Source organism: Suricata suricatta, chromosome 10 (assembly GCF_006229205.1).
Source record: "Suricata suricatta isolate VVHF042 chromosome 10, meerkat_22Aug2017_6uvM2_HiC, whole genome shotgun sequence".
Lineage (NCBI taxonomy): Eukaryota > Metazoa > Chordata > Mammalia > Carnivora > Herpestidae > Suricata > Suricata suricatta.
In genome coordinates, this window is record NC_043709.1 from 10,193,009 (window position 1) to 10,220,720 (window position 27,712).

Consider the following 27,712-nt stretch of genomic DNA (forward strand, 5'->3'; position numbering starts at 1 on the left):
ATGAAGGTTCCAAAGTTTGCTGGCGGGTTTGCATCACTGACTGGCCAAGTGTTGGAGTGAGCCGCCGTCCTGGGGTTTCCTCGTTCGTCCTACGTGACAGTCCAGGGTGGGTGACGGCCTCTGCCTGTTTCTTCTCCTGGGTGTGGGGAGCAGCGGCAAGGAACACTAAGAGCCAGCTGACCTTGGAGCCCACAGGGACACCCAGTGTGGCTCACATCCCCAATCTACTCATAGCTAAGGGAGAGCCCTCCCCCTCCCCACACAGTGCAGAACCCAGGCTCTGTCCCCTCAGCAGCCAGGGTGTCCGAACTTGGAGTCACCTGGTCCTGGGTATGAGTTCAGGCTGGGCAGTCCTTCTGCCTTCTCAGACCCTCCCTTTCTCCATCGTTTCAGTGGGTCACAGATTCTTGTTCCGAGGTGCCCGGTCCCCCAGGGTGGCCTGGAGCACAGGGCTGGCTCACACGGAGGGCTGCCTGTAACTTCCTTTTCATTTCTCCTCCATCAGCTGGCCCCCACCTCCCTTCCTGCGCCCGCACCCCCGCCCCACGTCTCCCAGCCTTCCACACTCTGGGACCCCCACGCTGGCCCATGCTTGGGGGAATCTTGTGGAGTGCTCATGCAATCCCCCCGCCTGGAACACCCTGTCTCTGACACCAACTTTCAAATGCTGGCTCTGACCCCACCTCACCGGCCCCGGCTCTCCCTCCACGCAGCTCTGAGGTCCCCTCCCCAGAGATCCCTCTTGGCCCCATCGCTTCCTGCCTTTGCTTTGTGGACACACATCTGAGGGCGTATCTTCCCCAGGGATCAGCTGTAGCTTTTGCACCCTGGACTCTCCAGCACCTGATAGGAGGCAGGGCAGTTTCATCTCATTGCAAGTTTAACCCTTAGATCTGAACGTGGGCTGAGTTTCTGGAAGCCATAAGTCTTTGGAGAACTACTCGAGCCCTGCCCCAGGGGCAAGAAGTGAGGCCCCAGCCCGGAGGGTACCCAGGTCTCTCGTTGGCCAGGCCAGCACCTGAGGGGCCCCGAGCCGAGCTGCCAGACCGCATGCTCCGCCTTCTGCAAAGGGCTGTTGGAGCAGCAGCTTGGGCAAGTTCCCCTTCCGCTTCCTGCTGCCTCCTGTCCTAACCGAGCTGCTCTTCTGTCGGGGGGAACTTGCCAGGCTCTCCGAACCCCTGAAGCCCGCAGAGACGCTCCGCGCCCTGAGCTGTCACCAGCGCCGCCCCCCAGGCCCCCAACGTGATGCAGGCCATCAAGTGTGTGGTGGTGGGAGACGGGTAGGTACCTGGCTGAACCTGTCACCTGGCTGGAGCCCCCCTCCTGGGTTACCCCTGAGACCCTCCCGCCCTGCAGATGTAGGAGTCCCTGGGAGTGGCAGCTGGGAGGTGCTGCTCCCTCCTTGTCGCCCGGGCCCAGAGAAAGCCCTCTCCCCCGCCCGCCCCGAGGTGGGCAGAGGACAGCTTCATTCTCTTTGCCCGCTTCCCTCCGGAAGCTGCCTGGGTGGAGGTGGAGGTGGAGGTGGGCAACGGGTACAGGACTGGGGGTGGATGTGTCTGGGGCCCCTCACCTGCACCCTGAGAGCTGGGGCCCGTCTCTGATGGGACCTGTCTTCAACTCTGTGGATGCAGATGGAGGGGTGGCCTTCGACCTCAGCTTGACCTGGGCTCGAGTCACTAGGCGTGCACTGCTGTGTGTCCTTAGGCGAGCTGCAGAGCCTCTCTGAGCCTCAGCTTGCCCATCTGGGAAGAGGCCACGCCCCTTGGGTGGACGTGGGGGTCACCTGACATATTTTGAGTGGCTGTCCTGTGCTTAGTGTGCTCGATAAATATTAACCTCCTTCCCCTCCTCCCTCCCTCACTCTCCCCTCACCCTCAGCCTGCTGGGTTGGGGCATGTGGGCAAGGAGCGGAGGGGGAGGGGGCCACAAAGGGAAAGTGGAGGGAAGGAGGGGCAGGAAGGGTGATTGGGAGGGTCAGTGCCAGGCAGGCTGGGCGGGGGGGGGGGGCCCTTCTCAGTTGTGGCCTCAGTTTCCTCATCTGTACGACTGGTCCAGGATTTCGATCTCTGATGCCAGCCAGCAACCGTGTCTCAGGCTCCAGCCAACAAGTGCATCTTGCGTTCCGTCCAGCATCTCCAGCTGGGCAGGCCTCCAATCCAGCGCTCCTGGTCTACAGAGGGGCAGCCTGAGGCTTTGAGAGGCGCAGATCTTTCCTGCCCTGGGCCACAGTGGCCCTGACATGACAAGACTGACTTTGGCTCTGAAGGGTCTCATGGGAGCCGGTGGTTTATCAAAAGGCCCTCAGCTGATTTGGATGCGCGGGCCGGACCTTATCAGCCCGCCTCTCTGCCCAGCCCTGCTCACTTCTGCTTTGTATCTAATCTGAGCAGGGGAGGGCAGAAGCCAAGGGCAACATTCCAGTCATTCAAAGTTACCTTGGTGGAGGAGGGGAGGGGAGCGGTGGGGGAGGAGAAAGCGGCCAGCCTCCTCCGAACAGGAAGTGACGAAACAGGAGTGGAGCTGGAGGGCCCTGGGGCCTCCCCTTAGGCTGCAGGCTTCCCACTGCACTACCTGAGCCCCCTCCCAGCCCAGCAGACTCGAAGACCCAAGGAGGACGGCACAAATCATGGCGATGGCTGTTTAGTGCTCCTTAGTATTAGGCCCATTTTACAGGTGGGGAAACTGAAGCTCAGAGACGTTAAGTAATTTGCCCCAGACCTCATGGAGTTTGAGGCCAGGTCTCTCTGACTCCAAAATCTGTGTCCTTCATTGTTACTCTCTCTGGTGAGGTTGGGAGGGGAACGAGATGGGATGGGCTTTCCCTAATGCTGACCAGCTACTTCACGATACCACACATGCTGGCTTCTTTTATGAGCTTCATCTAGTTTACAACCCAGCACTGTCCTAGGAGGATGGACCCATTCCTATTTTCTAGATGGGGAAACTGAGGCCTATGGAGGCTCAGTGGCTTGCCCAAAGCACTGGTTCTGAAGCCCAATGTGTGATGGCAGAGCCCTGGTCAGGCACCAGGGCCCCTGTGGCATTGTCCGGTCCAGTGGTCCCCTGGGTCCCCCCTCCCCCCTGCCCCCGCTGCTCTTAACCCTCTGTCCCACATTGATGGCACCTGGGGAAGCTTAGTGCACATATGGATTCCCAGTTGTGCCCCGCGCTGATCAATCAGAATCTCAGAGGCATGGCGCACCTGGGTGGCTCAGTCGGTTAAGCATCTGGCTTCGGTTCAGGTCATAATCTCACAGTTCATCGGTTGGAGCCCCACATCAGGCTCTGTGCTGACAGCTCGGAGCCTGGAGCCTGCTTCGGATTCTGTGTCTCCCTCTCTCTCTGCCTCTCCCCTGCTCACACTGTCTGTCTCTCAAAAATAAATTTAAAAAAAACATAAAAAAAAAAAAGAATCTCAGAGGCAGGACTTTGAAGTCTGCCTTTTAACAAATACCCCCGAAGGACTCTTGTGACTCAGGTTTGGGAACACGGATATTGACATCCTCAGATGGGAGACTGAGGCCCAGAGAGGCAGGCCTGGGTCTCCCCTGAGGGCTGGGCTAGGGGAGAGCGCAAGTGCTTGGAAATGTCCGCGTCTAGAGCAGGGCCCCGCAACCACCGTCCTCTCAAACTTCCTGTCTTCCAGAGCCGTGGGCAAGACCTGCCTCCTTATCAGCTACACCACCAATGCCTTTCCTGGAGAGTACATCCCCACCGTGTGAGTCCCGAGGGGGCCGGGGCACCGGGAGGCTGGGGAGACTGGCATCACCGAGCCCACCCCCTTGTCGGGCACTTCCCACGTGGGCACCTGGTGGGGGCGGGGTCTCTGCCGGCAGAGTCGCCCGGTGGTCCAGCCAGGAGGCAGCGGCCGACTTCGAGATGGGAGTCCCCAGAGCGGGAGAGACTGGGCGGGAGCCGTGGAGCGGTAGGGGGGCAGGCCGCTGTCCAGCTGGGCCTGGGCTGGAGGTGGGATGTGGGGCTGGGTCCCAGAAGTAGGGGGGAGGCTGGGGTGGGTGGAGGAGGAGGCCATCAGGGGCCTTGACCCAAGGAGCAGACAGCAGATGCCTGCACACTCCCCATGGAAGGGAGAGAGCAGTGCCATGTGGAGGCCACTGGGAGGCCCTGCCCTGTTGCGGGATGTGGAGGCAGGGCTGTCATTTGACGGATGTGTAGGAGTTCGTGGGTGGCAGCCTCGGGAGGGAGGGGCAAGTGAGAAAGCACCAGCCCCGCCCCCACCAGCCCTGAGCAGTTCCCTCGCTCATAGGGCACCTTCCAACCCTCATCACTGCCTTCAAGGCTCTGCGTGGCTCCTCCCCTCCTCCCCTTCCATGGCCCATTCCTTTGCTTCGTGTTCTGTGTGTTCGTTACCCCCAAATGCTCCCACCTCAGGGCCTTTGCTCACGCTGTTTCTTCTGCCTGGAGTGCCTTCCCTACCCAGGTGTCTAAGACCTGGCCAGCTCCTGTGCTCCCTGCCCACCCCCCGCCCCCATTCCAGGAATCTTTCTCATCTGGCCTGAAGGGACTGTATCTGATCCTTCCTGTGACTGTGAGTTTCTGGAGGGCAGAGAGCCTGGTCCTTTATGGTCAGTCGCCCCATTATCTGACGCACATCATCTTCTACCTGATAGATGTGTTCTGTGCTGCCCTGAATTGAACTTCATGGAGGGGCACTAGGACAATCCATCAGAGCGACCCACCGTCCGTGGAGGGCCTACTGTGTGCTGGCCCCTGCAGGCAATGCCACACCTGTGTGCCCCCACTCAACCCTCAGGAGAGGTGGCTATTCTACCCGGGCCATCCGTGGGGGAAGCTGAGCCTCACAGTGCCCCAGAGGCCTGCCCCCATCCCCCGGGACATGGAGTGGGCACCCCAGCCTGGGCTAGAGGAAGGCAAGGAGCCAGGCCAGGGCAGAGAAACCGGCATAGGCACCCTAGAAAATGGATTTCACTAGCTTACCTTCCGAGTCCCCGGATGGCCTGGCGCCAGCGCCCCACCCCCTCTGCACCTGCCATATCTGTCCCATTGCCATCAGTCATTGAGTGTTTATTAGGCACCTCCTAATGCTGAGGGAGGACTGGCTCAAAGCCTGCAAAAGGCCACTGTCCCCAGCGGTGCACTGGTCCTGTGTGCCTCTCTGCCTGTCTCAGCTGGGGGCCTGTTTGCCGAAGGACCTTAGACCAATTGTTTCTCCCCTCTGAGCCTCATTTCCCTTTGTATAAGGCCGGAGAGCGGGGCAGGGTGATCCCAGGCTCATCGCCAGGGCACCTCTCCTGGGCGGGAGATGAAAGGCGTGTTCTCTGGTGCAAGATGGGGCGGGTGGGGGCAGCTAGCAGGGGCCAGGCTAGGGCCACTTGTTGCCAATGACCTGGAGAACGCTGGCTCCTGGGGACCCTTGAAGGGCTCGGGACACTGGACACCCCTGCAGACCGACAGACAGGACGACTCAGGCGAGATCTACCTTCCCAGGACTCTGGAGACTTTGGCTCAGACACCAGGGCTGTCCTGAGATTCTCAACTTTTGAATAAGGAGTCTTGCATTTGCATTTTGCGTTGGACCCTGCAAAGCATGTGGCCCGTCCTGCATGCCACGCCCCGTTGTCATCCAGGACAGAGTTCCTTAGCTCTGGACAAGCCCTCTGAGTGGCTCTTACTACAAGGCCAGTTCCCCTGTGATGGGGCGGGGGGGATAAGTCATGCTGAGCCCTTGACATTGGAGGGTGGGGGCAGCCGGGGAGAGTGGAGTTGGGGAAGAACAGGAGATCCCTGTTTTCGGAGGGGGGCTCCCCCTCCCCTGGGGACAGTAGGGTTTGCTGAGGCTGGGACACACCAGCTGCCAGCACAGGATCAGAGAAGTAGGTGAGCTGAGCTCAGTCATTGCCTGGCGTGGGGGACTAACGGCTCAGGGTCACACCCCCATTACATAGATGGGGAGACTGAACCCGCCCTGTGGACGGTCTCGTGCTGGGTGTTGGGCTTACAAAGACATGACAGGTGGACCCTGTGCTCGGATGCCTGTGATGTGGGGTCTCTCCCCCCCATATCCATTCTCAAAAGGAAGCCCCAATAAGCTTTCAAAAGTAAAAGTTAGGGGCGCCTGGGTGGCTAGGTCACTTAAGCATCCGACTTCAGCTCAGGTCAGGATCTCATGGTTCGTGAGTTCAAGTCCCACATCAGGCTCTACGCCAACAGTGTGGACAGTGTGGAGTCTGCTTGAGATTCTCTCTCCCCCTCTCTCTCTGCCCTTCCCCCACTAGCATTTTCTATCTCAAAATAAATAAAACTTAAAAGAATTAAAAAAAAAATTAGACACAGCAACTCCTAGGCCTAAGCCCTTCCCCTGGCTCCCCTTCACACTTAAAACCGTCTCCTATCCTGGCAGGGAAAGCCCTGAATGGACTGCCCCGCAGCCTTACCCCCACTACACGCCCCCTTACCTACTCACTCCTGCGGATCCCAGACTCGCCTCCTCCCCTGTGCCTCTGACCTCCTCCTTCCCATCACTTGGTTCCCTGCTCAGGTATCACCTCCCTGACCCCTTATCTAAAGGGGTCCCTCTCACCACCCAGGCCCCTCCACCCCACCCCTCTGCTTGACGTTCCTCACAGCCCTTCCTGCTCTGACTTCCTCTGCCAGGAGGGAAGCCCTGGGCGGACAGGTCTGTCTCGCTCGCTGCCATGCCACCAGCTTCTAGAATAGAGCGAGTACCTCACTGGCCCTCGGTAGTGACTGGGGGCTCCGGCCGCCCCGAGAAAGTGCCGAAACTCGGCCAGCACTGGGCGGCTCAGCAGGTGGGAAGGAAGAACACACAGTTTAACTTAGGTCCGATTGGCCAGGACTTGGTTTTCGTCTTTATTTCACTCTTCTGCGGGGCACTCACTGCCCCTCCCCCATACTCCTGCCGCCCAGACTTCTCCACCTTGCTGTCTCTGGCTTCCCCTCCCCCAGACTTCTCCACCCAGGGGCCAGGAGGAGCCTTTCCTAAATGCAAAGATGATCACGCCACCCCCTGCCCAGTGGTTCCATCCAGCGGTGCCCCATTGTCCTTGAAGACCAAGACCTGAGTCCTAACAATGGTCCTGCCCTGCCTGACCCAGTCATTCTTCCTTGGTCTCCACATCCCCAGCAGTGCGTGCCCCTTGGTGTCTGCGCTCCTTTCGGAGCGTGGGCGTGGGTGGGGGTCAGGTGATGCTGGGTGCTGAGCCCCCTTCCTCCTGCTCCCAATCCCCCCTCTACTCCATTGCAGGTCAGGGCACTCCCAGCCTCTCTGAGTGTCACTCCTCATGTGTGAAATGGGGACAGCGGTAGCATCTGCTTCCTGGGTGCCCTGAAGTGATCTGAGTACCAAGGACCTGGGACGGTCATTGGCACCTCTGGGTACCTGGCAGATGTGAGCTCCCTGCCTTCCCCCACAGCACGGGGAAGCCCCAGGCCCAGGCTCAAACCTCTGAGTCTTAAGCCTTGAAGTAGGCTTGATGTTTCCCATGTGGGATTTTTCTGAATTGGGGAATAGGACCTGGTCCTGGGTCTGCCATCGACTGGCCGTGAGATCTTGGGCAAGGGGCTTCCAGTCCGTGGGCCTCCGTTTCCTCATCTGGAAAAAGGGGTGAGAGCTGGCCAGTGCAGTAGTGTAAGGTCCCTCTGGTGCTGGCTGCCTGTGAATCACAAGTAAGGGGGCCCCCTGGAGGTGTGGATCACTGATACATCCTTGCAGTCACCCCTCGGGCTCTGACAGCTGGGCCGCTGGGGAGGGACAGGTGTGTGTGTGTGTGTGTGTGTGTGTGTGTGTGTGTGTGAGTGCGTGTGCGTTGAAAATGAGGTCGCTCAGCTTCTCAGCATCTCCCTCTCTCCTCTGTCTCTTCAGATCCTCCTAACGGCCCCGAGAGAAAGGATTTTATTTTCACAGTGAAGAAAGTGAGGCTCAGAGAAACTAGGCTCCTTGCCCAAGGTCACACAGCCGGGGCAAGGCTTCCCAAGGAGCTCTCTGTTCCCTCGTAGCTCTGGGTGGCTGTCCCCAGGGACTCTTGTGCTGTTCATTTGTCCGTGGGCTCACTGTCAGGTGTCACAGAGCGAGCAAGGCTCAGATCCCAGCGCCCAGGCCGATGAGATGGCCGGCCTTGGAAAAGTTACCTGCCATCCTGAGACCTTGGTTTCCTCATCTGCGTGACGGGAGTCATTTGAGTTTCTTTTGTCTTAGTTTCGTGGGACTTCAGGACTGAACATGTAAAGGTCCCTAGCCTTTTGCCGGGCCCCAGATGTGGTGCTTGGTGCTGGCACAAGGTCCCAGGACCCAACCTTTTCCCCATCGCCACGGCCCCTGAGACCCTGGGGTGCCTCAGAGAGGACACCTACCTTTGGCCCACAGAATCTTGGAAGGCTTTTTGGCAACCGAATTTTAGGCAGGACATTAGAGAGGAGGGTGTCCCTGTTTCCCCAGTGTGTCCCTGAGGAATGTTTCTGACCGAGTTGAAGACCATACAGGTGCTTCTCTGCCGGTTATGCCCAGGGCTGTCTCCTTGGACAGTGCCTTCTTCCTGAAATTGCACAGTGGTGTGGGTGGGAGCAAGACGTGGACCTCAGGGCCCCTACTGTGTGGCAAATGTCATATGGGCCCCAGGGTGCACAAGTCAGGTGCGGTGTCTGCTGTTAGAGCAAAGCTTGCTTGGGTTGGGGCCTGGAGGAGCTAGAGGTCAGGAAAGGCTTCCTGCGGGAGGTGACCTTGAGCGGGAGATGACCTTGAGATGGGGCTGGAGACGGCTGAGTAAGAGTCAGCCGGGCACGGGGGGGAGGAGGAGGAGCAAGGGAGGAAGAAGAGCGGAGGGTCAGAGAAGTGTGTGTAGGACCTTCCAGGCAGTAGGGAGTGGGGCTCTCTGAGGAACTGAGAAGTGACCGGAATACTCCATGATGAAGAAGTATGGTGCGCTAAAAATAGCAGGTCACCCACTTTTTTGAAGTGTGTGTGTGTCTTTTTCAGAACAGGTGTTTTTGGAGTTACTCTGAAGTTTTAGGGCTTCTGCAGCCGGTCACCAAGCAGCATTCCGTGACAGCTTCCTGGAGGAGGGAGCATTCCAAAGGCTTCAGTTCAGTTTGCTCTAACTGCCATCTACCCACATGTATTGGGTGCCAGGCCTGGAGATGAAGCAGGCAGGGCCTTGCCCACATGGAGCCCTGGCCCCCAACAAGATAGGGACACACCGATTGTTTAGTCAATCAAGGCCAAGGTAAAGCAGTTGCGTGGGGGAGAAATAATGAGCTCTGTCCAGGTGGAGGAGGGGGAAGGGGGTGGCCTGGAGGTACCCCCCCACCACCACCGCAGAGGAGGAATGGCCTGGGCAGCATTTTGAATCATGAATAGGAGATGGGGTGAAGGGGGGTGGAAGGGTATTCTAGAGAGAGACACAGGCAGGAGCATAAAAGCCTGGAGAGTGGGTAGGACTGCGTGGTCAGGGTAAGTGGGAATATTTGGGCAGGAGAGGTGGGGAGAGGCATTCTGGGCAGGAGGCACAGCGTGATTGTGTGCCGGGAGGTGGGCAGCATATGAGCCTTGCCCAGGAATGAGCGTGGCTGGTGAGTGAGGAGAGGAGAAGGAGCTGAGGTCTGGGTGGGCCAGGTCAGGGGACGAGGAGCAGGTGGCTTTAGTGGTGAGGGACAAGGTGATGATCTCTAGCCCTCGTGGGCAGGAGGCAAGGGCATCCGTGGTCACACAGCCGGGGCACAGGGCACTGAATGCTGGAGGTGAGTCCTGAAATTCCACATAACCGGCTTCTTACTTAGTTTGGCCGCTTACTGGCTGTGGGGCCTTGGGCAGATCACTGTACCTCTCTGATCCCAGTTTTCTTTTCTATAGGCTGAAAAACCAGCAACTTCCTTTCACTTGTAGTGAGAAATACTGTTGGGGTGAATTAAAAAAAAAAGTCTGGAAGCTCCTCTGATTGCCCCGGGGACCTCTCTGGTGCTGGTGGGAGATTTTAGCTGTCGCTATTGGTAACCCCTCCCCCCCCAGCCCCCTGCCCCAGCCCCCTGCCCCATCCCTTTGGCATACGTCTTTCTGGTGTGTGTGGGGACATTTCTCAAAAGTGTCAACCCCCCCCCCAAATGAGGCTGCCACTTGTACCACCTCCTCGCCCCAGGGTGTGTTTCAGGGGAGGACCCCACCTGCGACAGGGTCACCAACCTCAGTCCAGCCCAGGAAGTGGGTAAATTTGATTCTGATCGAGCCTTAGGGGGAGCCCTCTGCAATCCCCAGAAATCCCTTCTTCAAAAGATAGACAAAGGGCAGGAAAAAGATGGAGACCATGTCTTTCTCTTGATGTTTACCTGCGTTTGACATTCTTTTAATGTAATGAATCAGTGATGAAAATAAAAACAGAAGGAAAGCCGACCGCGTGGGGCTGTCCAGACTCTGACACCATGGCCGCCCCTCCTGGGTCTCGGCCTCCGCACGGAGCAAGGGGAGGCTGGCAGGAGGGCCCGTGGTCTGAGCGTGGAGACTGACCCTTCCGTCTTGCCCACTCCCCGCAGGTTCGACAACTACTCAGCCAATGTGATGGTGGACAGCAAGCCCGTGAACCTGGGGCTGTGGGACACCGCGGGGCAGGAGGACTATGACCGCCTCCGGCCGCTCTCCTACCCACAGACGGTGTGCTGCCCTGCCCCCTGGCACCAGCCTGAGCTCGTCCGCTCCCTCTGGGAGCAATGCCCTGGGGCCAGTGGCTGGGAAACCCTGCCCCTCCCAGTAATGGCCCTCCTGGACAGAGCGGGGCCCCTCCCTGCCCTCCTTCAGCCTCCCTGCTCTCACTGTGCCCATCTCACTGGCCACCCTACCTCATGGGCTCTGGGGCACCCCTGGGGGGGGCCCAAAGGTGGGGCAGGCAGACCCCAGATGGGACCCCAATACGGAGCCCAAGACTCTGAGTCCCAGGGGTGGCTGGAGCGGAGGAGAGAGGGGGGCAAGCCTGCAAGTGTCTCTCTGGCCACTAGGCCCTGGTACCTTCGGTTCCCTCTCCAGGGTGGCTGGGAAAGGGCTGGTGGCCAGATGTAGGTAGTGAGTGCCTAGTGGGGAGTACGGGTTCCGGAATTCCAGGTGGCAACCCGTGGACTTCTTCTGTAAGCCTCACTTTGCCCACCTGTAGAATGGGGCAGACAGTTTTACGAGGATTAGCCCTAATGGGCTTTAGGAAGGGCTGGGTAAACAAACAGCTCAGTGGCTGCCCAGGTGTGGGAAGGGACCAGGCGGGACACCTCCAGCCTTCTCTGTGGGTGACCCTTGCCTGCTCTGTCCCCAGGATGTCTTCCTCATCTGTTTCTCCCTTGTCAGCCCTGCCTCCTATGAGAACGTCCGTGCCAAGGTGAGCAGGACAGAGTGGGGCCTTGGGGGCTTGGGGGCGGGATTCCCGAGGAATGGCAGGATGTCCCTGGGGTGGTGCTGATGACTGTAGGGCAGGGGCAGGGGCGGCAGAGGGTCCCCAGTGCCAACCAGGGCTGTGAGGCCACGGGCGGTGAGACTCAGAGGGGGCTCAGGGGGGCTGGGGTGGTTAGCTTGACTCCCTCCTCTGTAAGCTCGTCCCCTCCCCTCCCCATACAACCTCTGCGTGCCTTTTATCTCTCGTGAAATCTTGCTTTTTCTCCTGTGATGTCCCCCCTGCTGTACCCCCTCATGTCTCTTCTCCTCCCCCTCGCGCCCCCCTCTTCTCGCATTCGGCGCCCCTCCTCCCCCGCTCCCGTGCCCCCTCCTGCCCGCACAACCTCTCACCCCCCGCCTCCCGCCCAGTGGTTCCCCGAGGTGCGGCACCACTGCCCCAGCACGCCCATCATCCTGGTGGGCACCAAGCTGGATCTGCGGGACGACAAGGACACCATCGAGAGGCTGAAGGAGAAGAAGCTGGCACCCATCACCTACCCGCAGGGCCTGGCGCTGGCCAAGGAGATCGGTACGGGGCTCGGGGCTCTGGGCTCGGGCTCAGAGAGGGGAGCGGGCCGCAGGAGAGGGGGGTGCCCCGCTCAGCCTCACGCAGGATTAAAGGGGCCCCAGGGCCAGGCTGTGCCGGGTACTGGCTGTGTGACCCTGGCTGAGTCCCCTTGCCTGTTTCCTCATCAGCACAATGCGGCCAGAGTCCTGCGTCCAGGTGATTGGGTGAATCCAGTGAATTAATACCCACACAGCACCTCCAGGAGCATTCACACGCGGGTGGCACTCGGGGTTAATTAAAGTTAGTGGTAGTAGGTACACTCCATAAACGGATGCTGAAATAAGTGCATTGGAGCAGATGGAAGCAGGGGTAGAGTGAGGTGTGCTCTGAGGATGAGCCACCAAGTCAAGCTTGGGTTTTCCAGGAAGGCTTCCTGGAGGAGGTGCTTTGCCTTAGGTTTGAAGGGTGATTTCCCCTTCAGCCTCCTTCTCACCTCCCTTTCCCCAGAACCACTCCTCAGGCCAACAGCCTCTTTGGCTTCTGTTTACTGGCCCAGGGAAGTAAAGGGACTTCTCAAGGTCACACAGCCAAGAGGGGACAGAACTGGGATTTGGATGCAAGATAGCAAATTGTTCTGTGGTGGCTCAGGGCTGCCTGCACCAGGGAGGCCAGAACTGATGGGTCTGGCCTCTCCCCTGCACCGGGGCCTGCTGTCCTGTGTGGAGGCCTGACCTGCCTGCAGCCCTGGGCATGGGACAATAGCCCAAGAGCCAAGCCTCCCCCGCCGGGTTTGGCCACTATGAGCACTGACCTAGCTGTCCAGGGCGCTCCACCTCGACACAGGGTCCTGCGGGCCCAGGGTTTGGTCCCCAAGGAGGTCAGGCCTCCCCCCTCCCTCCCCCCACCCCTGGCCCTGCCTCAGCCCCACACTCTTCCTTCCGCCGGAACTGGGAGGGCTCTGGGGACTCACATCTCTACAGGAAGGGAAACCGCAGCTGCCACCACCCCCTTCCTGTAACTAGTCCAGTGACATGGCCATCTTCCTTGGGGGGCCTTGGGCTGCTTCTTAAGCCTGGGTCCCGAGCCCCATCCTGGGGTCTGTGGCTCCTAGGCCTACTGGCTTTCTTCACAAGTATGGAAACTGCCACCTTGCCCTCTCTTGTTTTCCAACCAGCCTGTCCCCTGACTCCTTCTGCCCCGGGGTTAACTCTCCAGCCTAGCATGGGAGCCCTTCCCTTCTAAAGCATGTGCTTCGGGGCGAGGAGAAGGGGGCCTAGAAACCTGGATTCTGGCCCCGGTTCCAGCACTGACTGTGTGTGTGACCTCGGGAAATCAGCACCCCCTCTCTGGGCCTCAGTCTCTCCATCCACATGGGCTGGACCCTCCCCCAAGGCCCTTTCTCCTCTATAAGGAGATGGCTCCGGACCCTGCCTTGGTCTCTAGCCTGTCCCTCCTGGAGCTGATCCCACATGGAGGTGGGGCAGAGGCAATGACTTTGAACTTGACTTGGACCAGCCTGGGCCAGAGGGGAGGTCAGAGGAGAGGCCAGAGCGGAGGCCTGGGGGACCTGCTGGTTGGAGGAGGACGCTGGCTGCCTCTGACCCCAGCCTGTGGTGGCGGGTTGTGGAGGCAGTTGTGGTCTGGCTGATAATCACAGCTGCTGATGGAGACTGAGTCCTTCCTGGGCGCCGGGCCACGTACCTCCCCACTTAGTTCTCACAGCAATTAAGTAAGAAGGAGAGTCTCTGGTTGACCCCACTTTACAGTAGAGGAGAGGGAAGCTCAGGGAGGAGTCACCGGTTCAAGGCTACCCGGCCAGGATAGGGCAGAGCCAAGAGTCAAAGCCGGTAGGCTGGCTCCGAGAGTCACGGAGATCAGGGGCATCTGCGCCCCCCTGACCTGCCCCCGCACCCTCAGTGGCTCCTCTCCCCCACCTGCCTCCGCTTGGCAATCATCCCAAGTCACAGTGTCCCAGCCAGATGGGTTGTTGGGGCACAGAGGGTGGGACTGGCCAGAGTCTTAGGGTGATCAGAGGCAGAACTGAAGGGAGCCCAGCACCAACCCCCCCTCAACCTCCACTCAGGACCTTGGCTTTGGATATCACCGAGCTACGAGGAGTGAGAGGGTGGCAGGCTCCAGGGAGAGGCAGTTGGTGGTGAGGAAGAAGTAGACCCTGGCTATGGTCCCCTTGCAGGGACACAGTGGCCAAATGCCTAGTGACAGCCTTCTAGGCACAAAGGGTTATAAGGTGGAGGTTCCTGAACCTGAACCTGAACCAAGGGCACTTTGTCTCTGCCAGTCAGGCCCCAGGACCACTGTGTGCGCTCCCTGGTGGGAATATGCTCCCGAGGACACCCCCAGCACGTGACTTTGTGCAAGTGACATGCTCTCTGAACTTCAGTTTCCTTGTTGCTGTCCTTTCTTTCTTCCCAACCCCAGGGCATCTGTGGGCTTCCTCCTTCCAGCGGATGTCCCTCTGGGGGTCTTGGCTCTTCTCTCCCCAGCTGTGTGTCTCTGGGCCCCAGGCTTCCCCTCTCTGGGCCTGTTTCCTCCTCTGGGAATGGGGAATCACAGTATTTCATCACTGGGTTTTTGGAAGCCCTTGGCAGGGAGTGGGTACTTATCCATGTTGGTCTGCTTCCTTCCCCCCCAGAAGTGCAGACTCTAGGGGGACAGAGTTCCCCTCCTGGCCCTCTCTTTCCTCCCGTTCCTGAAGTCAGCCCCACCCCTCTCAAAGACGGGGTTCCGTGGTTCCTTATGTCAGGGAAACGATTTGCGTTGTAGTGGACACGGGAACTCAGGTGGGTTCCTTCCAGAAGGTCATGGAACATGGCCCCTGGGAGTCGGGGCTCAGCCTGTCTGCACCCCAGGCTCCTGCCCTGAGCGGTCAGGCAGGAGAAGGCTGGTCCCCTGGGCAGGGAGGGAAAGCTCTCTAATCTGGTTCCCCTCCCTGACAGTCCCCGGCCGCCCACAGGGGAACGAGAAACATGGAACATGCGATTTTGGACAAGTGATTTCCCACCCATGAGCCTCAGTTTCCTAATCTGTAAAATGGGACAATGTTAAGGAATGATCAGATGACATTTACAAGGGCCTGGTGACTGGGCCAGGCCTGCTGGCAGGAAGCCTGACTGATGCCTCAGGCCCCTCGGGGGCAATGTGGAGGCAGGTGTGCAACTTTTTTTTTTTTTTTTTTTAGAAGAAACTGAAGTGGGGAGAGATTCAGTCACTGTCATTGGAGCCCTTTTTCCCCCTAGGAATGTATCAAAATTCCTGCCTGCCTTCCCTAAGGGCTCACGTATCTAAGAAAGATACAGATCCGCTCTTGTGGGTCTTAGCCTCTCTTTTTGAAATCAAGCTCCGTATTTCAGACACGAGGAAACTGAGGCACAGAGCGGTGGATACCATACCCTGAGTGGCACAGCCTGGTGCAGTTGGGTGGCTTGGGCAGGTTTGTGCCCAGGGGCCAGCCTCTGACTTTGGCCTGACCTCTTGCCTCCCCACCCTAGACTCGGTCAAATACCTGGAGTGCTCGGCCCTCACCCAGCGAGGCCTGAAAACCGTCTTTGATGAGGCGATCCGGGCTGTCCTGTGCCCCCAGCCCTCACGGCCACAGAAACGCCCCTGCAGTATCCTTTAGGGTAAGAGCACCTCCTGCCCCATGTCACGGCCCCCCACCCGCCCACAGCAGGCGCCGCCTGGGAGGGGGCCTTCAACCACTGCTCAGTGGCCTTCCGTTTCGCTGGAAATGGCATTTGGGCCAAGACAGAAGGGAAAGTATAGAGGTGGCCTCAGTTTCCCTGGTTGCCTGAGCCAGTCCAGCTCGGTGGAGCCCAGTTCCCAGAAGGAAGGTGCTGGAGCCAAGGCAAAGGGAGTCACTAGGCTCCCACTCTGCCAACCCTGCAGGAGGCCAGGGAGGACAAGGGCCGGAAAGATGCCTTGGCCCCGCCCCCCGGGAGATCCAACACCCACAGGGTGGAGACGGAGCAGACTGAGTTGAGATTGGTGGGGCCGAAGGGGGGCCAGTGTGGGTTGGAGGCAGCCTGAGGACCTGGACGAGAAGGGTGGGGAGGCCTTGGTGTGGTGGGCAAGCGGGAGGGGGCGGGGGCTGGTGGGAGGCCAACCTGGAGTCTGTGATCAGATTCTCACCCCCTGCACTCGCCCTTCCAGGTTGCACCAGCCCTCCCAGCCAGATGGTTCTGGCCTCCAGGGCCTTCACCCAAAGTGCAACGGCACCCCGCTGGCCACGCTGTCCCCTCCCCGCCTGCGGTGTTCCTTAGTAGATGGTCGCAGAGCTTGGTTGATCCTCTTCTCTGTGCTGGAGGCCCCCTGGGGCTGGAAGGGTGTGAATTTGCACCTCTGCTCCCAACCCCTCCCGCTCCCACCTTCCCCCCTGGGGCCAGAGGGAGCCACTTTGCATTAGTGCCATCAGTGCCCATTGTTGCGTATGGCAGCGTCTACCCCTTTACCCCAGTCCCACCCGATGCCTGAATCCCCTCTGGAAGTTTCCGGCGGGATGGTTGCCAGCCACCCCTTGTATACCGTCAAGGATGGGTCTCTCACTCCCTACTGGAGGCAGGCTACTACTCCAATACTGATGGTCTTGCTTATCTGAAATTCCGTTCTCCTTCTTCTGAGCTAGGATGAGTGTCTCAGAAGTTTGCTCCTCTGGTCTTAGCTCTCTTCTTCGGGACAACGTAAAATAAACCTAATTCTCTGAATGTTGGTGGGTACCTGCAACCGCCAGTCAAAAACCTAGGTCCAGCCCACTCCTGCCATCCCTCAAGTCTTTCTCTGCCACTCACAGAGTCCAGAACTACATTTGCCTGTAGAAATCCTAAAACTTTCAGACCCTGCCAGTCAGGACGTTTTCTACTGCAAATGGAAAACCGAATTCAACCTGCGTAATCAGAAAATAAGTTTATTGATTGAAATGTGGAAATATCCTGGCTTCAGGTGCAGCTTGATTAAGGAGGGAGGGGGCTCAAATGATGTCCTCAGGGCTTGCTCTGCCCTCTGCTGTCTAGTTCATTCTCTTGGCAGGTGGCTCTCAAGAGCCTCCTTCCAGGTTCAAGGTCAGCAAAAAAAAAAAAAAAAAAAAAAGGCGCAAGTGTCTGCCCCACATAAAGTTCTAATTAAGGTTTACTCTGATTGGACCAGCTTACATGCTGGTCATATTCAACCAATCATATTTGGTGGGGGGTGGGTGCTGAGCTCTGATTGGCCAGGCCTGGACCACACCCCATGCTAGAGCTAGGAGTGGTTGCAATCCGGTAAAAACTTTACCTCCTTAAAGTGGAGGTGTCCTTTCCCAAAGGAAGACCAAGACCTTGTTGGAGTTTGGGATTATGGGGGTCGAGCAGCCAGAACTCCCCAACCACCACTAATGCAGGTCACAAGAAGGGTCCCCACAGCGTACGGAGGCAACGCCAGTCCCTGCAGGCACTAAGCAAAGGCGAGTTCCTTTAAGAGAGAGCCGGGCCTGTGCCTTAGAGTTTGCTAATTGATGAGTGTCAGCCTTTGGGCTCCTGTGGATGGTCGCTCTTCTCTGTCCAAGCTTCATCCACGCAATCAGTGCGTACTTACTGAGCACCCTCTCACTCTGTTCTAGGTGCGGGGTCAGTGCTGCCCGCGGGTCTTGCCCTCGTGGGCGGACACTTAGAGAAGTCATGAGGAAGGAATAAAAAAGATAGGTCTAAGACCCTGTTCCCGACAGCACAGAAGCCCCCCGATTACCAGCCCGCGAAATGCTTTGGGTTTCTGTCCTGTGCGATCCTCCGCTCTGCCCAGAGCTGCTCCCCATAAGCCCTGATGAGCTCACTGGCCTGATCATAAGCCCTGAGGAGCCCTCCAGCTCCCTGGCCTCCCAGAATCCCCATCCTCTTGAAAGGAACTGGGTTTAGTGGGAAAACCCCATGGCGCTTCTCAGCCTCAGCTCAGACGACGCCTTTATGTTTTGAAGGTTATTTCACCACGGAAACAAACCACCCCATAAAACACCCACGCTCGCTCGCCTGTGGCAAACACAGACCCCCACTACCCCATGCCCTGCCCTGGGGCGCCCCCTCCAGTCGTCCAGAGTCTGAAGCTCCCTGCTCTTATGGGGGCCTCTGGATACTTTTGGGAGCCCTTCTGGGGGCTGGGGAGGCCCGGCCACACACCCTCTGCCTCCACCCTCAGACTGAACTCTCATTTCCTCAAAGCCACCTCTTCCACCCAAGCCCTTGGCGCACCCTGGTCTGCTCCTCTTTCCTCGAAGAATTTTCTCCGCTCCTCACACTTCCCTACATGCCAAGGGCGGGTGGCAGCGGGGGGTGGGGGGGGTCTCCACTGCTGCCTCTTCCCCTGAGCCTACCCCAGTGCACACAATCCTTGCTTTATGCCAATAATGTCAGGAAATAAATTCTCTCACCGCCGTGTGTTCCCACCTAGCCCATATGATCTCATTTAACCCTCGCAGGGGGCTTCCGGAGTAGGTACTAGCAGCTTGGCTTCTTGGAGAAGGAAACTGAGGCACAGGAGGGCACGGGAGTGGGAGCTAGAGTTCCGCTCACCACGGCCGACACTCTGCTTTCCCATCTCCTCCCACTGCGTGCGTCCCTCCTGCTAACAGAAACCCAGTTCTGTGCACAGCAGCAGGGGGTCTAACCCCAGACAAAAACACCTGTCTTCCCAGCCTGCTTTGCAGCTGGGGTCCCTGGGGTGCACAGTTCTGGCCCACAAGACAGGTGTAAGTCAGCTGGAGAAGCAGCTTCTGGGAGAGGTTTTGTTTTCTTCCACGAAAAACCGGACACTGCCCTTTGTCCCGTCCTCTTCCCCTGATGAATCCTGAGGAGATGTCTGGAGCTGCAGCAGCCACGTTAGGCAGGTGAGATCACCAGCACGCAGCTACAAGCGGACACGCTAAGAATGGAGGAGCAGAGAGAGACAAGGAGGCTGGATCTCCGGCAGCTTTGTTAGCAGATGAACCAGCGCCAATGGCTGCCCTGTTATGGGAACGAAATGAAAATGAAACTGCCTATTGTTTACGCCCCTGCTGGGCTGTCCTCTGCCGCCGTTAGCTGGGGCTTAGGCCTCCCAGAGCCCAGCTCTTTCCCCTGTATCACTGTGCCTGGCAGTCACCGGACACGGGGTGAGTCACTGGTTTCTGTTCTGCAAAGTGGCAGAGGACCAGAGGCCCTTAGGAGAGAGAAGCCTCAGGCGGAGTAGGTGAGGAGCTGGCTTTGAAACAGGAAGGACCGCTGGCCGCGGGCCGAGGCTGAGAACGTGGTGCCGCTCACCCGACGGCAGCCACTCCCTAACCCACACCCAGCGCCAGGCCTGGGCTCGGCATCGGGGCTTGGATGTACCACGCTCGGCGCCTGGCAATGACATCCTTGCCTGGGGGAGGCAAGGAAAGCACCCGTCCGCTGAGCTACTTTACTTGGGGCTTTCCCTCATACAGCCTGATGCTGCTTGTTCCTGCCCCCCAGGAGAGACCTGGGGGTCCCCATGACGCCCCACATTCCCTCCTCCAGCAGCCACGGGCCACCAAACCTGGAAAATTTGGCCTCCCCGGATATGTTAAACCCTCCCCTTTGTCCAGCCCCAACGCCACTCCCTGCTCTACGTCTTCCATCTCTTCCCTGGCCAGTAGCTGTGACCACCCTTCTGGCCTCCCCGCAGCATCTGGTTCTGCCTCTGGCCAGCCTCCACCAGGCAGTTTAGAGGCTCCTCCTCATTTACAAACAGCTGTGCCATTCAGAGGCACCAGGTACGCCTGTTGCCGTAAAAACTGCGTACATGACTATTGATTTGTTCAGTCACCCAACCACAGAGCAAGTGGTTCTTGAGACGGGGTGCAAACGCGGGCTTTGAGGGTGAGTCAGGCCTGGGCCTGCTCTTAGGAGCTCGCAGACCGGCGAGGAGACAGCTGAGTCCACAGGGAGCCCCAGGCGACGGCCCTCTGCTTGGATGGCTCACCGTGACCCTACCCAGTATCTGGCACCTCGAACAATACATGCGTGTTGTTTATGTAAGTGAATAAGCAGATGGAAGAATGGAGTTTCAGGGAGAGAGAGCCCTGCCTTCCCCAGCCAGTGACCCAGCCAGGCCCAGCCTCCCAGCCCACCCGGCCAAGGCCAAGGCACCATCAGCCCTGCATGGCTGCGGCCCCGCCCAGATCAGGCAGAGCAGATGAGCATCCATCGGAGTTCAGCCACCGCGTAAAATCACAAGAAATAATACCAAGGGAAACCGAAACGGTGACTTTTCTGGGGTCGAGGTCCCTGTTACTTTCACCTCTTCCCCCTGCCCTCTTAACTACCCCCTACCCCCTCCTCCCCTCACCCCCCAACCAGAGCAAGAGGTGCCTGTGGGGACATCTGACTCCATCCAGGCCTCGTGGGCTGTAAAAGACAAGGCAGGCTAGGCTCTGGGGAGGGAGACGGAGATCTCGGATGGTTCTGGAAGGCTTCTGAAGGCCCTAAGTTAGGTGAAATGATGAGCACGCTTCCAAATCATTTGAAGTTCGTTCTGTTCAGTTCTCACGCACAACCACGGGCTCCGTGCCAAGTTGCATGGGAGCTGGAGGTGCAGAGGGGGTGACACCCAGCCCCGCGTGCTCCCCAGGGGGCTCAGAGGCTAATGAGACAGACAGATGAGCAAATCAACACCTGTCGTGTGGTTGATCCGCATACCACAGAGCGTATGCGACAGAGCAGAGAAGGGATTTTTTGTCTCAAGGTGCTGGCCTAGAGCTGTTTCGGGCCCCTCCCCCTTGCTGAAAAGCAGCCGCGACCAAAGGGAGAACACGAAACAGAAACACAAATGCTCATCTTCAAGGAAACCAGGAGACACCTGTGAACCCGGGGCCCAGCACAGTACGGAGAGCAGATGGAGGGGTGGTAAATGATTTAACAGAGGCCCGAGGAAGGCAAACCTAGGGGCCTGCTGTTCTGTGGCAGGGGGTGGGGTGGAGGGTTTGGCGGTGGAAGACATGCAACCCCAAGGGGCCTTGCAGAATCCCAGGGAAGCTTCGAAGTGAGGGATCCAGACACAGCAGATGCCAAGGCGGGAGGCTGAAAACTGGCAGGTTATTTAGAAGTCTGTTTAAGGAGCAATTAGACCCTCAGATCCTCCCCTCAGCCCTGCACTATGCAGCTGGGCCACCATCCCTCCTAGCCTGGGCAGGAAAATCCAACCAGACATTTCTGGACCCAAGGACACCAGCTACAGGGCAAGGGGTGGTGAGCCCCCAGACTGATTATTTGAGATGCAGTGGGTCTGGTTATGATTGGCAGGTGACTACTCCCTCCACGCCCCACTCCAGGGAAAGAGCACATTCCCCTCCTTGCTCTACTGATGCTAGCTTTGGCCTTCTGACTTGCTTTTTGCCCGTGGGATGTTAGCATATGCATCAGAAGGAGAGACTTGCTGTGTGTGTACCCTTGGGGATGCTCTCTTGTGCCGACCAAAGAATAAGCCTGGTGGTCCCAAGAATGGAACAGGAGAGGCCTCTGGCTGCCTGTGGCTCAGAGCCGACCTGCCTCGCTTAGCCCAGCCTAGATCAACCCATTCCAGCTGACCCGAAGGTATAATGTACAATACATGCTTATTTTTGTGCATCAAAGACATGTGTGTGGTTGTTTGTTACACGGCAATAGCTGACTGATATAGGGGGATTCCAGGAAAGTCTGAATACTGAACAAGGTGACCCTAGCCTGTCCCCCTCGCCTCCCTGGCTTCGTTCAGGAATGCTAGTGCCCCGGCATACAGATTGGAATCTGTGGATAGGATCTGATCACCCCAGAGAGAAGTCTTACAGAGGCTGACCTCTGGTCCCATTGAGCTCTGTCCTTGATGAGAGATCCAGCTGTCCCTGTAGGGATGGTCACTGTCTTGCAATCTCTATCCTTCTATAAGGAACTGCCAATTTGAGTTTGAATGCTTCATTCTGAGAAATGAATGGGTAACAAAAGATGAATGGACAATTGAGCAAAGCTCTGATGTGAAAGAGACCAATCAAACAGAGAAAAGGGAATTAGCAAGAAATAGAGACAAGGCATAGATCAGAAGAAACCTTGAAGAAACCACCACTGCTATCCTTGGAGAGGTAAGGAAACATATAGCCACAAATAAAAACAGAATACCATAATAAACAAACAATCAGAAAGCAGAGATGAGCTCTTAGAAATGAAAAATACAGTAAAACCTTGGATTGTGAGTAACTTGTTCTGTGAGTATTCTGCAAGATGAGCAGATATTTCTAATATACTTTAACTTGATGAATGAGCGATATCTTGCAATGAGTCCTATGTGACAGTGAACATCACATGATCATGACTGAGCCAATGGTTCTTGAAATTCACTTTGATATATACAAGTGCTTTGGATTGCAAGCATGTGTCTCTGGAATAAATTATGCTCACAAACCAAGGCTTCACTGTATGCTTATTAATTTTTTTTAATACAGGGCACCTAGGTGGGTCAGCTAAGCATCCTACTCATGGTTGTGGCTCAGTTTGTGATCTCATGGTTCATTTGTTCGAGCTCTGCATTGGGATCTGCAGTGACAGTGCAGAGCCTACTTGGGATTCTCTCTCCCTCTCTCTGCCCCTCCTGCATTCTCTCTATCTTTCTCAAAATAAATAAATACACTTTAAAAATACATTTTTAGGGGATGTCTGGCTGGTTACACATCTTTGGTTTTGGCTCAGGTCATGATCTCAAGGTTTTGCGGGTTTCAGCCCCACATGGGGCTCTGTGCTGGCAGCTCAGCTCTTTCTCTCTGTCCCTCCCACACTCTCACTATCACTGTATCTCTCAAAATAAGTAAACTTAAAAAAATAAAATAAAATAATTGTTTTTAAAAATAAAAGTTTTGGGAAAAAAATAGAGTGAACAATAACAATAGAGAAGGTAGAATAAGATGGTAAAAGTAAACAACAAGAGAATTACAAGGTTAATCCAGGAGGCCAACAGTCAAATAGAGTTTAGAGTTCCAAAAGAAAAAACAGAAAAATCTTACCCAGAATTGAATAACACAAATCTTTAGATTAACACAGTTCACTAAATGCCCCAAACACTTGTTGGTGGCATGACCCACGCATTAGGAAATCTCCGAAATCCAGGGATAAAGCAAACATCCTAGAAGCTTCTGTTATAAAGAAAAAAATGACCTAAGGTTACTCATAATCAATTGAGAATTAAGAACAGTACTGGGAGCTGACGATATGGACAGATCCCTCCCACCCTCTGAGTCAAAGTAACTCTCAACCTAGAATTCTATACCCAGCCAGACTATCAATGTGCACGGAGGAGAATAAATGATTTTCACATGTGCACACTGGTTCAGGGAGTTAGCAGACTATGCGCACCAACAAAGTCAGGGAGTAAACCATTATGGAGGAAGAGTCATGAAACAGGACCTAATGCAGGAAAAAGCTGAAAGGGATCAGTGAGAGAGTAGCAAAGAGAGAGTTTCAGGGTGGTAGCCACATGCAGGCACAGAAGACAGCCAGGACAAATGGGCAGAGTTGAGACATCTCCACGCAGAAATCCTGACCGGGCTCGCATTCCTTTGTGAGGGTTTTACAAAGCTGTAGATAGGAGCTTATGTAAATACCGAGTCCTAGAAAACCAAGATCTTAAACAAAACAAAACAACAAAAAAATGAGCACATGGGGGAAAAAGAAACAACGAAGCAGTTATGAACTCCAGGCTGGGCAGGAAATAATATTTATCGTGCATCCCTAATGAAAACACTGAATGTATACTTAACTGAAAACACCGTTCAGTGGAGAGGGTGGAGAGAAGGGGCTAAAGTGTGCAAGAAATCTAAAATCCTGATGTAGCACAGTAGGAAGTCAGTAGATAATGGGTCAGATTGGGGGATCAAGAGACGGAAAAAGAAATCCGATAGTGAGCAAGATGGAGGCAAATACAAGGGCAAAGAGCTAGAGATTGCCTCTGGCACATGGGCTGGGGTGGGGCTATGGGAAGACAGCTGTTACAACTCTTTTAATCACTTTGGCTTTAAAATTTACTTGCAAGCAGTACTTTGATAAAAAAAAAAATAAAAGCAAATACAAAATAATTGCATTACAAAAGATAAAAGAGAAGCCCCAAGAGGGAGCGTCAGAGAATGGGTGCTTGGTGTCTCAGGGTGCCCGGGGCCTCACCCTGCTCAAGGATTAAGAGAGCAACAGGGAAGCACCTGTGCAAAGGGCTTGGGGCACACATGGCGTTCAGACTGAAGTCCACAGTGCTGCAGAAAGAGAGGAAGGGACAAGTGGGCAGGAAACAGGCAGAGACAGGTTACATGGGCTTCTCAAGCCATAGTAGGGATAGCGGATTTCATTCTGTGGCAATGGGTGGCCCTAGAAAGGTCTCAAGGAGAATCAGCAACTGACATGGCTTACTTTTAAAGGCCTCACTCTCCCTGCTGAAGGGGTGGGGCAAGGGCAAAAGCAGGGGCTGATGGTTTGGCCCAGGAGGGAGCCTCAGGGAGGGGCGGAGAGCCATGAACAGGTCAGAAAGCAGAGAATTCGAGGTAGAAGAATAATGCTTGGAGTTGGGGGCTGCGAGCCGGCAGGCATTTCTTCCCCCATGGCCGTCATAAGGACCCAGGGCTGGGCAGGAAGGTGGACACAGTCTATACTGGAGAAGGAAGTTGGCAGAGAGGTTTCACAAAGTCACACTGCACGACCAGAGCAGAGCTGGGGATCAAAGTCACCTGCCCACGCTGTCGGCCCATCTGCCCCTGCCACCAATGAAGACAGGGGAGAGTCATCTACGGGAAGCTTCTCGGTGTCTCTGGGACCTGCTGACGTGCGTAGGGATAAACTAATTCTATCGTCTTGGCAACCCAGTGCAGCAGGTGTTGAAGAAGAGGGACTGAGGCTCAGAGAGGCCAAGACACGTATCCAAACTCACACAGCCAGTAAGTAGAGAGGTTGAGATTCAACCCTAGCAGGAAACAGCAAGGGCTGATGAACCAGGGGACACTTTTCATAGGTGTCACACACTCATGACAGCCCTAGGGGCTAGGCAGGGGAGGTATTTTGGCTCACATCATCTTATGTGAAGGACAGACCTCAGCCTCAGTTGCTGAGCCCTGCCCCCCTACCCTGTGGTCAGCTTTGCTGTAGGCGTAGGGGAGAGGAGGGAGGGGACAGCTCTGTCCTGGCTGTCAGGAATGGGAGGAGCCCAGGCCCCAGCCTCTGGAAACCCAGCTGTCTGATGGTGGAGGCACAGTCATTGGTCTCCAGGGACGCCGCTAGTCTGAGGGTGGAGGCATGGGCCTAGTTTTGAGGAGGTTAGGGTCTGATGGGGGAGGCGCAGCAGTGTCCTGTTTCGGCAGGCAGTCCAGGCAGCCCCAGGATCCCAGGCAGGCATGAGGAGCCAGATGCAGGGCTGAGGCTAGAGATGCTCATGTACCAGGACCTCCATGGCAGGCGAGGTGGGGCCACCTCACGGCCCCGACACCCAGCACCCCCAGCTTCCCAGAGCTCGCGGGTGTGGAGTTGCACTTCTCTTTCTGCCCTGCCCTGTCACCCCCAGAAGGAGAGGCCGATCGGGGATCCCTGGGTCACATCTGCTCGGGGAAGATCCCTGGGCAGGCGTTGGTGTCTGACTCAGGCCACACCTGCCCCCAGCCTGGTGGCCGGGACCCCTCCCTGCCCCTCGGCCTCCAGCAGACAGTCAGACTATGGTCTCCCACCCTCTGCCACCCTGCCGCTGGCCCTCCATCCATCTTCTTCTCTTTAGGAAACATGAGGCAAACACTTACTGTGTGCCAGGTGCCGCCAGGCCTGGGGACACGGGGAGGCTGGGGTCTCTGGGAAGCCCAGAGGAGAGGCCTCGCCGATCCAGGACAGGGAAGGCTCCGGGAGGCGGGGAGAGGGCACAGCCTGTGCAACGGCCCTTAGGAAAACCAGCAGTGTCACCGGTGCCTGACTGGCGAGCCTTTGAAGAACACAAATTAGGTCAAGAAACTCCATTGCTCCCACCTGTGGAGCCCCCAGGCCACCCAGACTGAGACAAGCCCCCCCCCCCTCCTCTCCCGTCACCCTGCTCTCCTCCTGGTCACTCAAACACACACGCTTGTGCTGACCTCTGCACCCAGGCACAGCCCTGCTCCACACTGGAGCCTTCTTCCCTAGATGTTGCTTCGTTCCCCTCACTGTCTCGCAGAGGCCTCTGAGCTCGCCTGTCTAGAGCCTCTGAATGAATGAATGAATGAATGAATGAGTGAACGAATGGAGGAGGCTGGGTGTGCCTGGAGCGCAGGGAGGACGGGAGTCAGTCCACGAAGAGCAGGGGCAGGAGGCAAGGCTACGGTGCTGAAAGGCTGCGGAGGGTGGGCTGAATTCTGACCCCCTCTCACCTCCAGGACGTGCCTAGAGCCCCCCCACCTCAGGAACTTGTCCAGATGGATGGACGGATGGGAGGCTGAGGCTGGCAGGAGGGGCTCGCCCAGGACCCTTGGCAAGTGGAAGGACAGCTTCAAGGGACGGGGGGCTCCAGAAACCGGTGCGTTCCCAGCCCTACTGTGCGCTGTAGTAGCCAGGGTGGCCCTTCTGGAAGAATCTGATTCCCGGCTCTCCAAGGGCCTACTCCACACCAGCCCTGGGTGCCAAAGCAGGTCCAGCCCTGGTCTTGAAGGACGGTCTGCAATGGTGAGGAGCCCGTGGTGCCTGGCGTGATGCAGGTGCGCGGCACAGGCTTTCTCCCTCCCTTCCCCAGTCACTGGCTGTGTGATCCAAGTCACCTGCTTTCCCTCTCTGAGCCCCCGAGTTCCCATCTGTAAACTGGATGCATGACACCGCTCACTATAGGTAGTATGTGGTAGCCAGGACGCAAGGTGACGTGTGTGAGAGAGAGGGGGGCGGGCGCTAATCAAATCAGCCATCATTACTAATTGACCCTGAAGCATTTACGATGCTCATATTGAAAGAGGGGCTTAGGAAGGGTCTAGTCCAACTTCCCTACTCTCCAGATTAAGAAACAGAGGCCCAGAGGCGGGTCGACTCACCCATGGTCACGATGTCGGTCAGCAGGAGTTGGGGTCCATCCAGGGGTACCCAGATGTGTGCTCGGGCCCCGGGCAGAGCTTCTTAGCCCAGAGGTCGCCACATCGGGCCCCGGGGGCCAAATTCGGCCCAGCGCCGGTTTGGCCAGCCTGCCAGCCAAGAATGGATTTTTTGAATGCAACCGATCTGGGGACAGGAAATACTAACTTGGAACTCCAATTAAGGACACTGTCCCCCCCCCCAAAGAATCCCACACTTTTCACTAGCAGATGTGGAATATGAAATATTTCCTTCTATTATTACATTTTGAACCGTGTCCATTTCCAAATAGTGGGCATTTGTTTTCTCCTTATAGTAGCTTTGATTTTGCCCTTGGCCCCCAAAGCCTGAAATATGTATTCGTCACACTGTTCTCCCACCCCTCAGCCTGCCCTGGGCCTTCCTGGCTCAGTCAGTCTCCGGCTGACCCGCCCCACACCCCTGGCTTTCCTCCCATGGCCAGGACTTGGACTCCCAGCACAGTGCTCCCTCGAGCTGCCAGCCCTCCCAGCACTGCCCAACCCTTCACCTGCCTGGGCTCCGAGCCAAGCTGTCATCCCCAAGGGGACATGCGCCACAGTGGCCTGGGGGACGTCCAGTGCCCCTGGGTACCACACTCCTCTCTCCTCCCCTCTGCTGGAACCAAGGCCAGCGTGGGTGGCCAAATCTCCCCGGTAACAGGGTCTGTGCACACCCCCCCCCCCCCCCCCCCCCCCCCCCCCCCCCCCCCCCCCCCCCCCCCCCCCCCCCCCC

The 27,712-nt window shown here is 57.0% G+C and overlaps 1 protein-coding gene across 2 annotated transcripts; it reads left to right on the plus strand.

Annotated features, from left to right (window-relative positions):
• The first annotated feature begins 1,106 nt into the window (after window positions 1-1,106).
• RAC2 (Rac family small GTPase 2) lies at window positions 1,107-17,009 on the plus strand. 2 transcript variants are annotated; one of them, XM_029953515.1, is made up of 7 exons: window positions 1,107-1,280; window positions 3,647-3,718; window positions 10,519-10,636; window positions 11,283-11,345; window positions 11,768-11,927; window positions 15,416-15,547; window positions 16,077-17,009. In XM_029953515.1, the coding sequence occupies exons 1-6, from the start codon at window positions 1,246-1,248 to the stop codon at window positions 15,544-15,546; spliced, it is 579 nt and encodes a 192-aa protein (XP_029809375.1). In that variant the 5' UTR covers window positions 1,107-1,245; the 3' UTR covers window position 15,547; window positions 16,077-17,009. The 2 variants fall into 2 exon arrangements, with proteins under 2 accessions (XP_029809375.1, XP_029809374.1); XM_029953514.1 differs by lacking the exons at window positions 1,107-1,280; window positions 3,647-3,718 and adding an exon at window positions 8,970-9,218.
• The last annotated feature ends 10,703 nt before the right edge of the window (window positions 17,010-27,712 follow it).